This window comes from Rutidosis leptorrhynchoides, chromosome 7 (assembly GCF_046630445.1).
Source record: "Rutidosis leptorrhynchoides isolate AG116_Rl617_1_P2 chromosome 7, CSIRO_AGI_Rlap_v1, whole genome shotgun sequence".
NCBI classification, from domain to species: Eukaryota; Viridiplantae; Streptophyta; class Magnoliopsida; order Asterales; family Asteraceae; genus Rutidosis; species Rutidosis leptorrhynchoides.
The window spans coordinates 222,575,012-222,591,095 of record NC_092339.1 but is presented as its reverse complement, the minus strand read 5'-3'; the positions used below and the strand labels follow the sequence as shown (position 1 = coordinate 222,591,095).

The window sequence follows — 16,084 nt, the reverse complement described above, 5'->3', positions numbered from 1 at the left end:
ACATCTAGCTCATGTCGTGAGCGTTGTTAGTAGATTCATGCATAATCTTGGTAAGGAACATTGGGAAGTTGTCTAATGGATCCTTAGATATTTAAAGGGTTCTAGCAATATTGGGCTATCCTTTGAAAGAGATCGAGCAAGCGAACATGGTGTGGAAGGATATGTCGACTCTGATTATGGAGATCTCGATAAACCAAATTGTCTCTCCTCTTACATATGTTCTCATTGCCGATCTGCTATTAGCTGGTACACGGTGTTACAACCTATAACTGCGTTATTGACCACTGAGACAGAATACATCTCAACTACTGAAGGTGTCAAAGAAGCTATTTGGATTCGTGGTATGGTAAATGAATTGGGGCTGTCACAAGATGTTCTCATAGTATATTGTGATAATCAAAGTGCGATTCATTTAGTGCAGAACAACAAGTTCCATACCAAAACCAAGCACATTGAAGTGAGGTACCATTTTGTTCGACGCATAGTCGAAAAGGGCGAAGTGATCGTCCCAAAAGCTCATACGAGTGAAAACCTAACTGACATGCTTACTAAAGTTCTACTACAAACGAAGTTCAAACATTGTATGAGCTTATTAGTGGATTGTTGATTGTCGCCCGTGGTTTTATTACCTTCATTATTTGGAGGTTTTTCCACGTAAATTTTGCGTTCTTTATTGTTTATAATCTTGTTAATCCTTGTCTACTTATTGTCGATTCCATATTGTTATTATTATTACAACAATATCAATGTTTTCAAGTTTTCCGACATTGGGTTTTCTTATTAAAGATACTTCAACGACTTCAACAATGGGTTTTTTCTACTCAAAATTCCGTGCAAAGTAATAAAATTGGAAACGATTTACTCGCAGTCATTTGTGTTGTTTGTATATTTTTCAATCTGAGAAAAGTCTAGATTTCTATCCATTCCACTAGCGATGAGAAACCTAAATGTATAGAAAGATTAAAAAATTAGTATAACTTCATGAAATTAAACAATTAGTGTATCTACTATAGGATATATAAATGCTGCTAAACTTACTTATCTAAGAAAACTCGAGCCATGGATAAGCAACCCCCAAGCACGGTTGACTGCATATTGAGTGCTATATTTGGATTATGAATACTTTGTCTAATATGTACCCATCCGTACTGTCCATTTTCTTCATTTGAAACCTTGGCTCTGATATTATTTCAAGGTTATTGAGAATTTATTTTAAACAAAAAGGTGGGTTAAAAATGAATGATCACATTTATATTAATATATACCTGTACATTTGAGCATCTACGGGAGCAGGATGGTCATTGGAATCAACTAGGCAACCATCACTTACCCAACAATCTCCGCAAGCATCTAGCTCCCATCCTTCTAGCTTATCTTCCTAAATTTATTTATTTAGGATTAATTAATAATAAAAAATAATTACATGTTTATGAATGATCAATCGATAGCTATTTAAATAATATATGTCCCTATATATTTGTAGGATGTGTGCAGGTATGTACCTGTATGTAGGTTTTGAATGTCTCAATGATCTCGATGGCTTGAGCCTTGGCATGTTTTGGCTCGGAAAGGATGTCCATTCTTAGCTCAATGGATTCCGATGGCTCTTCCAGATCTTTAATCAAACTACCTATTCCTTCATCTGATCCCTCAAGTTTCATTCTTACCATTTCAATAATAATCTTTACCACCATATATGCACCTGCATCACAAACACATAATCTTTATTTATTGGCCAATCTATATATACCTGGGATCGGGTTGGTTCAAGGTTCAAATCGGTTTACGTTTAAACAAGTCAGCTTTCAAATAGGTCGAACGGGTTTGGTCGAGGATATTGGTCGAAACAGACCTCCTTTTGGTGACGAATCCATCTTATAAACAGAATGACTGTAATCTCAAAAGTCAATATAAAGCAGTAATTACTTTGTCAATGGGGGAAAAAAATAAATAGCCTGGTAATTGCCCCACAAGAATATGGTTGCTCTTATATCCATCTCAGATAGATATGAAATCATGAATGTGTACTAATAATGTCTTTTTTTTTTCCCTTCGGATCTTTCAAAATAAGACTAAATATCAACTTAATGACACCTGGTGAAGAACGTGATAGTGATTTTCATTCAGTATTTTCAATATAATATAGATAGATAGATAGATAGATAGATAGATAGATAGATAGATAGATAGATAGATAGATAGATAGATAGATAGATTATAATGAAGTAAAAGTACTAACCATCATCAAGGAAATAATTTTCTTTAAGAGCACCATGACCAGATGTTTCCATCATAAGGTGAGAATCAATGCCATCTTCATTAAGTTGAACACCCTTATCAATAACATTTCGGTAACCAACACGGTACAAACAATGCTGACCACCACGATCAGTGATGAACCGTGTTAGAGCCATACTAGTTCTAGCATCTGTCACAATGGTTGAACCGGGATGTTCTTTTAGGACTATAGCAGCCATAAGGCCAATCAACTTGTCACCATTTATGGGGACACCCTCTTTGTCAACAACACCACTTCGGTCCACATCTGTGTCAAAAACAATGCCAAGATCGGCTGAAGTTTGAAGTACAGCGGTTCGTGTTACAGCCATTGCGACTTTGTCTTCAGGGTTTGGTATATGGTTTGGAAACATGCCGTCCGGTTTAAGGTTTAACGAACCAAATGTGTCTGCACCTAATTTGTCTAGTACTTCGTAGGTAAAGAACCCTCCTGACCCGTTTCCGGCATTTACTATTATCTGTCATTTCAAATTTCATTTAGAGGTAGGTCATTTTCTCTTAAACAAATAAAGGAAATGTATTAATTAATAATGGTGTATCCTATCGTATACACGCATAAAAAGCGTAATGGTTGCATAAAAGTAGCATCAGGAAGGCTGGAAGCAACAGTTTTGTGGAGTTATCTGTCCAGCATTCTCCGCTGTACAGGCTGCTCCGTTGTGCGTAAGCCCTGAAGGCCGCCTAGCGCGTAAGCCCTGGCCGGAGAACGCCACCTTTAGCGTAAATTTCGGATCACAAGTAACAGAACGTATCATCATCTGACACGTGTCTCCGAGCAATCTGGTGAATCTGACACTATAAATTGACACCTTGGGTCGTCATTTTACACAGTTCAGACATTCTGTCAAACTTGAGAGCTGAGATTTCATCTCTCTCTCTCTAGCACTTTCTCTCACTAGAAGTCATCCGGCTAGCACTTTTACGCTCTGCGGATGACATATTGATTAAGCCACCCACAAGTTTCTATACTTGTAAACCGGGTCTGCAGGGATTATTTTCCAAGGGTAAACATCAATCGGCAATACTTCGCCCTCCTAAAGCTAGATAACTTCTAGTATTGTTTTAACACACTAAACCTTACCTCATAAGGAAATAGGTGTTAACAATGGCGCCATCCATTATTAAGACGAATCATCTCACCAACACTGACAAAGAAGGCGAGGGTAACGAATTGGTACCCATAGAAGTAGGAATGATACATCCATGGAAAGCTGGACAACGGAGGAAGGCAGAAGTGTTAGAAGATTGGGAAGAGCAATTAATATCATTTCCTTCTATGTTCAACACAAATCCATCCGATGGTCCAGTGGTTATAGAAGCACGAGTTGCTAATTGCTTAATACACAATATTTACACAGACACAGGAGCTGGAGCAGACATTATGTATGAACATTGCTTCATACAGCTTCCTAAAGATGTACAAGAAAAAATAAAGGAAACATATGTACCGTTAGCAAGTTTTACAAGTGAACCATCCTGGTATGAAGGAAGTATTCTGCTTGAAGTAACCTTGGACAAGCCACCCCTAAGACGCACAGCCAACATTGAGTTCCTGGTGGTTAAAGCAAATTCACAGTACAACATAATTTTAGGAAGAACTGCTTTAATGACGTTTGGAGCTGTAACATCAACTGTACATGGCATGATGAAGTTTCCAACGCCAGGCGGAGTAGTAACGTTATATGCAGAACGGTAGAAGTCAATTGAGTGTTCTCAAGTAACAAAGGCAATAATTAAGCCAATCATACACGATGATGGGTCAATTTCACCGAATCTTAAATTTCCAGATCAGAAAATCATAATTGGGCACACGTTATCCGCAGAATGTAAAGAAAAATTATACAACATTTTGACAACAAATTTAGACGTTTTTGCATGGCAACCGTCTGATATGACCGGTGTTCTAATGGAAGTTGCAGAGCATAGACTAAACGTGAATCCCAACATACATCCTGTTTGTCAGAAGAAGCGAGGCATGGCGCCAGAAAGCGAGAGGTCAAATATCAGACATGGGTGGCCAATCCAGTCATGGTTAGGAATCCGGACAACTCATGGCGGATGTGTGTGGATTTCACAGATATCAATAAAGCATGTCCAAAGGATAATTATCCTTTACCTGAAATTGACTGGAAGGTTGAATCATTGGCAGGATATCGATTCAAATGTTTCTTAGATGCAGCCAAGGGGTATCATCAAATACCTATGGCCTTAAAAGATGAAGAAAAAACAGCTTTTCACACGACGGAAGGCAAATTCTGTTACATGAAAATGCCTTTTGGTTTGAAGAATGCAGGAGCAACATATCAACGACTTATTGATATGGTGTTTAAGGATCAAATTGGACGTAATTTGGAAGCTTATGTTGATGACATTGTCATCAAAAGTCATACTGAAGAGAAGATGTTGCGAGATATACAAGAGACTTTTGCATCTCTACGAAAAATCAATATGAAATTAAATCCCAAGAAGTGCACGTTTGGTGTGGAAGAGGGAAAATTCTTAGGTCATATTGTCACAGAACGTGGTATTAAAGCTAATCCTAAGAAAATTCAAGCAATTGAAGACATGAAGTCACCAACTAGCATGAAAGATATTCAACGGTTGCATGGATGTCTAGCAGCATTAACAAGATTCTTGTCCAGAGCAGCTGAAAAGTCGCTTCCATTCATGAAAGTGTTAAAAGGCTGTTTAAATAAAAAAGATTTTGTGTGGAGGCGGAAGCCGAAAATGCATTTCAAGAGGTTAAGCAGTTGCTAAAAACGTTACCTACATTGACAGCACTAAAAGAAGGGGAAACCTTAATTTTATACTTAGCTGTCTCAAAAGAAGTGATAAGTTCTGTCTTAATCGCAGAACGGAATGGCGTGCACATGCCTATTTATTTTGTTAGCAAAGTGTTGCAGCTTAGTGAAACAAATTATCCACCACTTCACCGCATGGTTTATGCCCTTGTACATACTGCACGGCTTTTACGAAGATATTTTCAAGGTCATTTTATCTTAGTGTTAACAGATCAACCGTTGAAGCAAATACTCCGGCGTCCAGAGTCATCTGGCCATTTAGCAAAATGGGCCATTGAGTTGGGGGAGTATGAAATCAATTTTGCTCCCCGGAATGCAGTTAAAGGACAAATTTTGGCAGATATCCTCTTGAAAACAAATGAAAAAGTAGAGTATGACAACAAAATGGCACCACAATAGCATGTGTGGGAGTTACACACTGATGGAGCATCCAGTGAAGAGGGAACAGGTGTAGGACTAGTTTTAACAAGTCCAGACGGAGAAGAGTATACCTATGCATTGAAATTTTGTTTTTATGCTTCGAACAATGAAGCAGAATATGAGGCATTACTCTCCGGCCTCCGCATAGCGGCAGAAATGGGCATAACAAATTTACGAGCATATGTTGATTCTCAAATCATTGCCCAGCAGGTTAATGGAACGTTTGATGCAAGGGATACATCCATGAGACAATATGTAAAGTTGGTGGAGGCAATTTCAAAGAAATTTGATAACCTTGAAGTCGTGCAAATACCTCGAAATAAGAACAAAAAGGCTGATGTCTTGAGCAAGTTAGCTACTTTAACATTTGATCATTTGCACAAACGAGTGTTGGTTGAAGAGCTTAAGGAGAAATCAATACATGAAAAACCAATTATGGCAATAGTTGAAGGTGCTAAGGAAACTTGGATGACTCCATATTTGAGATATTTACATGACGGATGGTTACCTGTTGATAAGGCGGAAGCAAGAAAAATAAGAGTGACGACACCAATGTATGAAATTGTTAACGGTGTCCTTTATCGAAGATCTTACAATGGTCCGTTGTTAAGGTGTTTAACCGAAGATGAAGCATTAAAGGTGGTTAAAGAAATACACGAAGGAGTTTGTTCTCAACACTCCGGTTTCCGTACTGTGGCGTCACGGATCATGCAACAAGGGTATTTTTGGCCTTCCCTTTATCGAGATGTTGCAGAAATCATAAAAACATGTGAGAATTGTCAGAGGCATGGTACAATTCAGCGTCTCCCAAAGTATGACTTGATACCGGTGTCATCTGCTTGGCCGTTCTACAAGTGGGCTATTGATATTGTGGGGCCATTCAATAGAAGCACTGGTAATGCTAAGTTCTTGGTGGTAGCAATCGATTTTTTCACGAAATGGGTTGAATCAAAGGCTTTAACAAAAATCACAGGAGAAAATGTCAATAAGTTTGTCTGGCATGATATCGTATGCCGTTATGGGGTGCCAAATGAAATAGTCAGTGATAACGGCAAGCAATTTAGAGAAAATCCATTTCGGAGTTGGTGTGAAGAGCTGGGCATAAAGCAAAAATTTACATCTGTTGCTCATCCTCAAGCGAACGGACAAGTGGAGGTTACCAACAAGGAAATCGTTGCTGGCATTAAAGCACGGTTGGGTCTGAGTCAAACTGGATGGGTGGATGAGCTGCCAAAGGTGTTGTGGGCACACCGGACAACGCCAAAGCGGAGCATGGGAGAAACACCTGTCAGTCTAGTGTACGGTACAGAGGCAGTAATACCGGCTAAAATATGTGTACCAACACAACGCATTATGGCATTTGATGTTGAGGCTAATTCTGAAGCATTAAGGGAGAATCTCAACTTGTTGGAAGAAAGAAGGTTGATGGCCGCCATCCGGCAAGCAGATCACAAGCATAAAATGGAAAAATATTACAACAAGAAAGTGCATCATGTGCAGTTTGAAGTAGATGATTTAGTGCTACGAGATAATGAGGCAAGCAGGCAAATCAAATTTGGAAAGCTAGTCCCAAAATGGGAAGGACCTTATAAGGTCACAAAAGTAAATCAGAATGGATCATACATGCTTACTGCGCCTTCCGGCGAGCAATACGAAAGAGCTTGGAATGCAATGAATTTAAAGAAATTTTATGCGTAGCACTATATGCATGGACGGCTTGATCAACTGTCAAATGCATGAGATATAGTCATAAATGTAAAAATTTCTTTAAGAATATGAATAATGGCAATTATTCTTATGGCAATATTTTTCATAAATTTTATCCGGCCAAGGATTTTTTATCCCAGGTGTCACATAGCTGTGTGTCATCCCTACCCGCAGAAAGAAAGAAAGCCTTTCGCTGGTAGAAGTACAATCATACTCAAAATGGTTGTATCGATAGTAAGACATGTAGAACTCACTAAAGCATCGAAGCGATGAAACGAATCTACAAAAAATGTCATGACACAACTTATATGCACAAAATGCAGAGCAAAACGGATAACGGACCATGGCGTCCAGCAAAAAATTTAAAGGCGAGAGTAATTCATAACTTTTCCTCACAAGTTTCATGACGGAAAGTGTATAACAGAGAATATACTTTCAATATTTACAAGCATAACGATTGCAAAGTACAATATCAATATCTTGTGCATTGTTCACTACAAAAATCTTATTAAATTACAGCATCTTTCTAATAAATACAATCAAGTACAATATTAAACGTTATGCAAAGCAGATGTATAAAAATGTAGTATTTCATTCATATTGAGGAGTATAATTCAATACATCATCTATTGTTACATTTGGTCTTTTACAAAGATTTTCAAGATCATCAAACTTCATATTTTCTATCAGTGCACCAGCTGCATCAGCTTCTTTTATGGCATTTTCATTAATCTTCGATGTAATAACAACAGGCATTGGACTTGGCAATTCTGGTAGTTTTCTTTTTATAAAATTGAAAAAATTTAGTCGTTCAGCAGATTTCGCAAGACGGACAAAATCGCGTATCCTGTGAGATAGAGCTTGACAATTAAAGATACGCTCTACAAGGGCAGGAATCCCAGCTATCATACATCTTTCATTCTCCTCTTTAGCTTTAAGCTGTTTTTTCAAAGCGTTATTCTCCTCAAGTATTTTTTCATTCTCCTTTACTAGTTCATCAATTTTACTCAAGTGCTGCTTTTCTCTGGAGGATAGTTCTTTGACTTGTTCCTTATACTTCGCCCTCTGATTATTGCTATTATCATAAAGCCTCTTCATCGTCTCATATTCCCTCTTTAAGGACGTAGCTATTTGTTCAGTCCTGGCTACTTTCTCCTTTTCAGCAGATAGCTCCTTATTTGTGGTGATTTCATTGCTTTGCAGCTCAGATAGGCGTTGAAGGTCATTTAACCTAGAAGCAATGTTAAGAATGATACTTTGTGCCTTAACCTTCTTGGCATCTGCATCAGATAGGCTGCTAAAAAATTGGGCTATTGAAGGACACACCATGGCATTCAAAAAAGTCATGAAATATTCGTAAGAGTGTGGTGGTCCTTTTAAAAAAGAGGAAAGCATATTTGTGTCAAGATTGGGAAGCGTAATTTGTTGCTGAGAAGAACTAGGGCCAGCTCCTTGTTGAGCGGATGACGGAGGAATTTGACCAGTTCTTCTCCTCTTGGCGGAAGGCGGAAGAGTCACTAATGTAGTATCTTGGTGTGATGCACTAGCTGTTGGAGATAAAGGGAAATTGTTACTTATAAAAGAGTTCCAATATGCTTCACAACATTTCAAGGGTGGCATAAAATATAAGGAAGGGTTTGGATTATAAAATCCACCAGTACTGGGCATACAAGAAAACAAGTACAGGTTTTGGTATGGTATTTTATATAATTCAGTGTTATCATTTTCATTACCCGAGGCACGACATTCTCTAGAGGCAACTAGATTCATACCTATGTCTTCTTCTTCTTCTTCTTCATCTTCCTCCTCCCTCACTTCATCTGTTTCAGGAATGGGGGTATCATCAATAATTTTCTGAGTGGTAAAGGTAAGCTGTGAATAAGATGATGATCGCATGGCGATAAGCGGAGTAATTTCTGTAAAATTTTAAAAGTCACAGTGGTTAATTGGATAGATAAAGGAGAGCATCTTATTAAGCATATGTAGCAAAAGTAAACACTTACTCTTTCTCCCAGCAAGAACACAGGCATAACCTTGTGTGATATCCCAATCTTGGCTTACAGATGTCAGCGAAAGCATGTGTTCCCCATATTTAATGTCATTGATTTGTTCAGCTTTAATTTTCTTAAACTAGATGTTTTCCTTGCTTGTTACTTTTGGAAAGGTAACTGATACGGTATGCAAGTATTTGTGCCAAACTCGAGTACCTGAGTATTGGTCATCAATTGCATCTTCATTAATAAAGATAAATGAAGCATACCAGTTATCGCCGGGATGATCAAGTGCAGGTTTCAGAAATCCATGAACTTTGTTGAATGTGAACCAACCTTTTTCATGGGGTGCTATACGTACTAAATGGCAAAATATCCGAATAGATGGCTCTATATTCCTTGTGCGACAATACATTTCAAACATCAGAATCTTTCGAATTGATGCTGGTTCGAATTGCCCAACAGCAACACCGTAAAACTTGCAAACTTCTAAGAAGAATGGTGTAAATGGTAGTCGCAAACAAAAATTGAAAATTGAATGGCCATAAATAGTAACCTTTCCAGGGGGCAGTGAGCAGGCTCTGGCATTAATTGCAGGAATCATTGGTTCAACACCAGCTAATATAGGAAAATGTTGCAGTAGCTCGCCCAAATATTTCTCATTTACTCTGCTATGAATAGCTGAAACATCTTTTATGGCTGCCATTAATGTTCTAATGAAACAAGAAGTAAAGAAGGTATTGATGGAAGAAGATGAACACTGTAGAAGGAAGTTTTAAAAGTAAATGATTGGTTAGGGTTTATGGTGGTTAAAAGGTAAAAAGATATAACAGCTGTGATCAGGTGGTGAATTTGGGGGTTTTCATTTCAACCATACACGTGTAAGGACATGATTAAAGAGCGAGTACATCGAAATATCTTTTTACAGCTAGAGGCGTGTGGGGTATTGTGGCCATGCAAAAAGCAATCATCACAATGTCAGTAAATTTCGCCTATCATTTAATGCCTGTAATGTTTTCCCCGATGCAAATGGGCAATGAACAGGCTGGTTTGGCGTACGTTATCAAAAGTTTAATAACTTAATCATTTTTCAAATGCTTAAGTCATTAAACTGGGGACTTAATGGTGTATCCTATCGTATACACGCATAAAAAGCATAATGGTTGCATAAAAGTAGCATCAGGAAGGCTGGAAGCAACAGTTTTGTGGAGTTATCTGTCCAGCGTTCTCCGATGTACAGGCTGCTCCATTGTGCGTAAGCCCTGAAGGCCGCCTAGCGCGTAAGCCCTGGCCGGAGAACGCCACCTTTAGTGTAAATTTCGGATCACAAGTAACAGAACGTATCATCATCTGACACGTGTCACCGAGCAATCTGGTGGAACTGACACTATAAATAGACCCCTTGGGTCGTCATTTTACACAGTTTAGACATTCTGTCAAACTTGAGAGCTGAGATTTCATCTCTCTCTCTCTAGCACTTTCTCTCACTAGAAGTCATCCGGCTAGGACTTATACGCTCTGCGGACGACAGATTGATTAAGCCACCCCACAAGTTTCTATACTTGTGAACCAGGTCTGCAGGGATTATTTTCCAAGGGTAAACATCAATCGGCAACACTCCGCCCTCCTAAAGCTAGATAACTTCTATTATTGTGTTGACACACTAAGCCTTACCTCATAAGGAAATAGGTGTTAACAATTAACAAATCTATTATTGTCAGATAAAAAATTGTAATTATCATACTATACTTTTTATTTACTTTAAATTTTTACCGTTAATTATCTTATATCAATATTTTTGTCTTACATTTATATATCAATGGTAATAAATAATTTTCCTCTTTATACTAATTTATTTATAGAAGTAAACAATTAATTTAAAGTAACTTAAAAAAAATTTAGTAAACTATAGACTTGGGACGAATAAAATAATTTGTAACGTTAATTTCCACTACATATGCCATGTTATTAATATTTTGCCCATATTATATGTGTTCAAATAAAAGTAATTTCTTATAATTTTCACCACCACACTGAATGGACAATGATAAATGATCATTATTGATATAAATTCACCTTGAATGTTACTAAAGAAAAAGTTACACTCTAAAAGTAGGAGAAATAGTTCAAAAGAGTACATAAAATTCAAAATTTTCTTAAGAAAGGGAATAGCGATTTCTCCGTTGTTCAATAGGATTTTAATTTCACATTTTTATTACACAAAACAATTTTGATTTGAGGTGACCCACATGGATCCACATATGGGCCATCTTATTGAATCTGATGAGGTGACATCACGTTATTCAACTTTCGACGCCACATTATCCAATTTTCTAGCCAAAAATGAAAGATTTCGTCGGCCTCCTCATTAGAGAAGATGATGACGTGTCACCACCTCATTAGATTCGATGAGGTAGGTTCTATGTGGATGTCCATGTGGAAGAATTTTACATTAATTGAAACTTTATGAGGTAACGTCTATGTGAATGTCCACGTGGCAATGAAAACATCGATATTTTATATATCTGTAAAATTTTGGCCATTATGTTAACTTTTCGGACATTTACCAACCTTATTGTTATAATATACTAATAGTAATACAACAATGTCGTCGTTTTGTAGTTATTATAAACGTTTTGCTTATTTTTTTAAAACAAAAAAAACTCTATTTTTACTACTTTTTGATGTTTCCTATTTTTTATAAAATCGAATATATATGAGTGATTTATAGTTACATTAACATTTGAATCGGTGTTAAGCATTTATCCGTCAAAGAAGAGCTCCCCATTTAGGTTGTGATTAGAGTAGGCAATATATAGTTTAGTGAACATTGGCTTACTCAAAAGCATGATTCGCGTCAGAAGCAATGTTCTTGAGATGTTGTAAGATGATCTGGGGTTAAGTAAGTGATCGCAAAGGAGAGACCTCTAATCCAATTAGCAGTACCTTAGAATATCTAAGATTGCACATATGTTAATGTTAAGGCATAGCTTAGTATTAAGTGGAGGAATGTTACTGTAGTTAAACCAACTAGGATTAAGAAAAGCTGAGACTTTTCTTTAGGAATATACCACTTTATTCATGTACCTAGGATTTTATCCATAAGGTCGTTTAAACCCTTTAAGGTTAACGTTGGGAGTAGGGATATCCGTCTTAGCCAGAATCTTCAAAGCCTAAACTCTTAGTGATAAATTTATTAGGTTCATAACTCAACTGATTGAGGTTTAGTTTTCATTCTAGGAAGTTAAACTCTTGTAATATGTTAGTACAATTTTCCGTATAGCGGCTGTAAGGTACTAGTACAGAAAATTAGCTGCTCAGCGTGTGGCGTATACTGTTGATTGTTGTTTGCCCTTGAGAAATAATCTCTGCAGACCCGGAACACAGATGGGAGATCTGTGGGGTGGCCTCAATCAATCTGTGGATCAATCTCTAATGATCCATCTAGCGCACTGCTGCTAAGTGGCTAATGTTATTTTAGAGTGAGAAAGAACTGTGTGAGAGAGAAAGTGTAATTCTCTCTGACTGAAGTTCAGATCAGAATGATGATGAAATGTGGTGACCCAGGGGGTCTATTTATAGGCGTAGAATGTCCGAATTTCATGAGATACACGTGTCAATCACTGAATGGCTCTGTTACCTGAAGTATCCAGAATGTCGGTGGCGTGTGCTGATGTGGCTGCGTGCCGTTCACGAGTTGAATTAAAGGGCTTATGCATAGATGCTTCCTGCAGGGCTTACGCTTGACACTGGGTGGCCTGATGGACGCTGGGCGGTAAGCTCTGAAAACTGCCAAATTTCATTATGTTTTGTGCTCTTTGATCGAGTTTTTTGTATGAAACTGATGTTTTTATGTGTGTATCTCCTAGGATACACCATTATAATAGTTCCCCATAAGTATTCTATTCTTCATAACTATCCCTTTTTTATCTTTATAGTTTGTATTAACTTAGTTAAGTTTAATATATCACCACTTGTCACTAGGGTTAACTATTTAGGCACTTTTGTCCCACATTACTGAGCAAACATACAAAAATATGAAACTAAGTCATACTTACCACTTATTCGTTAAAAGGAAGACAAGTAGGTGAATTATAGCTAGGAAACCCAGCTAAATATAAATAATAAAACCATTACTCCTTCTTGGTAACTGATTTTGACGTTTTGCGACCTAACGACACCGCACAAATAAAACCATCCATTTTGGCCATATCATAAGGAGAGTAAGTTTTTGGCACCGCTGTCGGGGACAGCTGAGCCGGTTTTGGGAGCTGTAGTCACAAAACTTCTTCGTTGGATGCACATCTTGGGAAGTATTGAAGCAATGGGTTATCGAAGAGTGACTGAGTCAGAGGAGACCGGGTACAAACTGCTGCACAATTGGCAGTTCATTCAGATACAGGATCAGCAGTTGATAGTTCTAGCTAACCCAGCGAATGCAGGTTCAGTCGATCGAACTGTGACTGGTGTGATAACTAGAGGTTTTAGGCCCGACCCTAGGATGAGGGATGGTAGGAGACGATGTCGGGATTCACAAGAGCCAATGTATGAGAATGATCCCACGACGCATGGTGGGCCCACTGATAGTGACACCCAGAGACATTCACGAGTGCGTCAAGGGGCTCAGCCATATTACGAGCCATATCATTATCACATGGGGGATTTTCCTGGGCCGGATAGATGGTTCGCCGAGTCTGCGATATTCCAGAACCTCCAGCACTTCACGTATCATGCAGGGAGGTAGCTTAACGTGCCACCATATCCTTGGCAACATCCTTTGATTGTCGCCCATAGAGAGCCTAGAGATGCAGGGACTAGTTATAAGCATCCACCACCTCCTCCTTAGCATCACTACACCCAGCACACGGTTATTCCATCTCCACCACGGGAGCAGAACACAGGGTACGAGGATTTGGCTAACAGCATATTCGAGACAAACCTCGTCAACACACATATAGATACATCTGCCGGTGTTCAGACTTCTGTATGGGATCAGGCTGTGTGCCAAGGTATGACCGAGGATGTGACACAGGGTTTAGGAGGAATGGGTGTAAACCCTGATTGGGGTCAAGATCTGGCACAAGGACAGGGTTGGCGTACGGGGCGAATGATTCATACCAGCACCTCATCGCTCACCGGACTAATTTCACATTCGAACGAGGTTTGTTTCGTGGTATCGTCAGGCACAAGCAATTCAAGATGGGTTTAACAATTGGCCAACTACGAAGAGATGCACGATGAAGGACAATCAGACTTGAGACCTTCGAGGCAGCCCTGTACGAGCGTATCATATTCTCTCCCTCTACACCAGCCAGATCAGCCATCATTCTACCCTATCTCTATTTCATTTATGATTATCTGTGATGTTATGATATAATATTACATTATTCCTGTACGCCCAATCTTGGGCATAACTGCTTTTTATTTTTAGTTTGTATGATATTGGTAGAATAAATTTTCTTGAATAAACGTCACAAAACAAACGGCGATTGAGACCATATATAACACCCCGTTTTTTTAAACATGACGCTCGGGGCGTCATTTGATGTCCAAGGATGATTATTTAATAGTTTAGACGTATTTAGTTGACCACGGTTGACTTCAGATGTCTTTAAAAGTGAATTGAGGTGCCATCAGGTCTGGTGTCACGTTTATGATTGGTGCATCACGTTTAGGAAGGTCGCAGATCGCGACAAAATGGATCAGAATGTGACAATCGAAATTCCTTGGGACCTGATCACCATGTCGCATTTAGAGTGGGTGTGTCGCGTTTGAGAATGTCACGGATCGCGACAGGACGGTCCAAAATGCGACGGGTCCTGATAACTGGTTTCTATTCTTTCATCGCGTATTAAAATGGGTATCGCATCTTGGTAGTCCCGTAACGCGACGGGTAGTCGCGAAACGCGACAATGGCGCTGAACTGACAAAACTGGCCCGTTTTTAAGGGTACTTTTGGGGGTATTTTGGTATTTTCGCATGGTGAACGGGTTTTATACCCCAAATCAGTTCCAAACATTATCTTATCTTCATTTTTACACAAAAACACTCTCATCTCCAAACCCTAGAGAGAGATTGAGTTTTAGAGAGAGAGAACTCCATTTGGAGAAGAAGGAGGTTGTTTCGGGTCAAACCTCAAGTGTTAAAGTTGTTCATCTTGTCAACGGCATCTATTTGGTAGTATTGGTAAGTCTCAACTCCGAATTTCATCTTTGTGATTTGATATTCAAGATTAGAGTTTTGAGTTAGTTAGTTGTAAAACCCATTTAGATGGTGAAATGGGTATTTGTAACTAGTTATTGTTGATGTTTGTGGGTTTTGGGTTGGTTAATGATTTAACCATGTTCAAGGCTTGTAAGTAGTGTGTAATCACTAGTATTAATGATTATAGAAGTGTTGGAACCACTTTGTGTAGTGACCCGAACTTTTCCATGTTTATATATATTAAATGAAATTGTTATTTACATGATTAAGTGTTTCCAACATGTTAAGAAATCAAAATTGTTATGACTTGATTAATTGAAACAAGTTTTATATAGACAATTGACCGCCCAAGTTGACCGGTGATTCACGAACGTTAAAACTTGTAAAAACTATATGTTGTCATATATATGGATATATATATATAATTAACATGGTATTATGATAAGTAAACATATCATTAAGTATATTAACAATGAACTACATATGTAAAAACAAGACTACTAATTTAATGATTTCGAAACGAGACATATATGTAACGATTATCGTTGTAACGACATTTAATGTATATATATATCATATTAAGATATATTAATACATCATGATATCATGATAATGTAATAATTTAACATCTCATTTGATATAATAAACAATGGGTTAACAACA

The 16,084-nt window shown here is 38.1% G+C and overlaps 1 protein-coding gene across 1 annotated transcript in view; it reads right to left on the bottom strand.

Moving 5' to 3' along the window:
• Positions 1 to 696: 696 nt before the first annotated feature.
• LOC139856841 (uncharacterized) overlaps positions 697 to 16,084 on the bottom strand; it is a 51,600-nt gene continuing 36,212 nt past the window's right edge. Inside the window, exons 3-7 of the mRNA XM_071845552.1 lie at positions 2,240 to 2,756; positions 1,503 to 1,702; positions 1,266 to 1,378; positions 1,039 to 1,179; positions 697 to 943 (exon numbers count right to left, since the gene is read on the bottom strand). Of these exons, the coding sequence (XP_071701653.1) occupies positions 859 to 943; positions 1,039 to 1,179; positions 1,266 to 1,378; positions 1,503 to 1,702; positions 2,240 to 2,756 (1,056 nt within the window). The 3' untranslated portion in view covers positions 697 to 858. The remainder of the gene's footprint in view (positions 944 to 1,038; positions 1,180 to 1,265; positions 1,379 to 1,502; positions 1,703 to 2,239; positions 2,757 to 16,084) is intronic.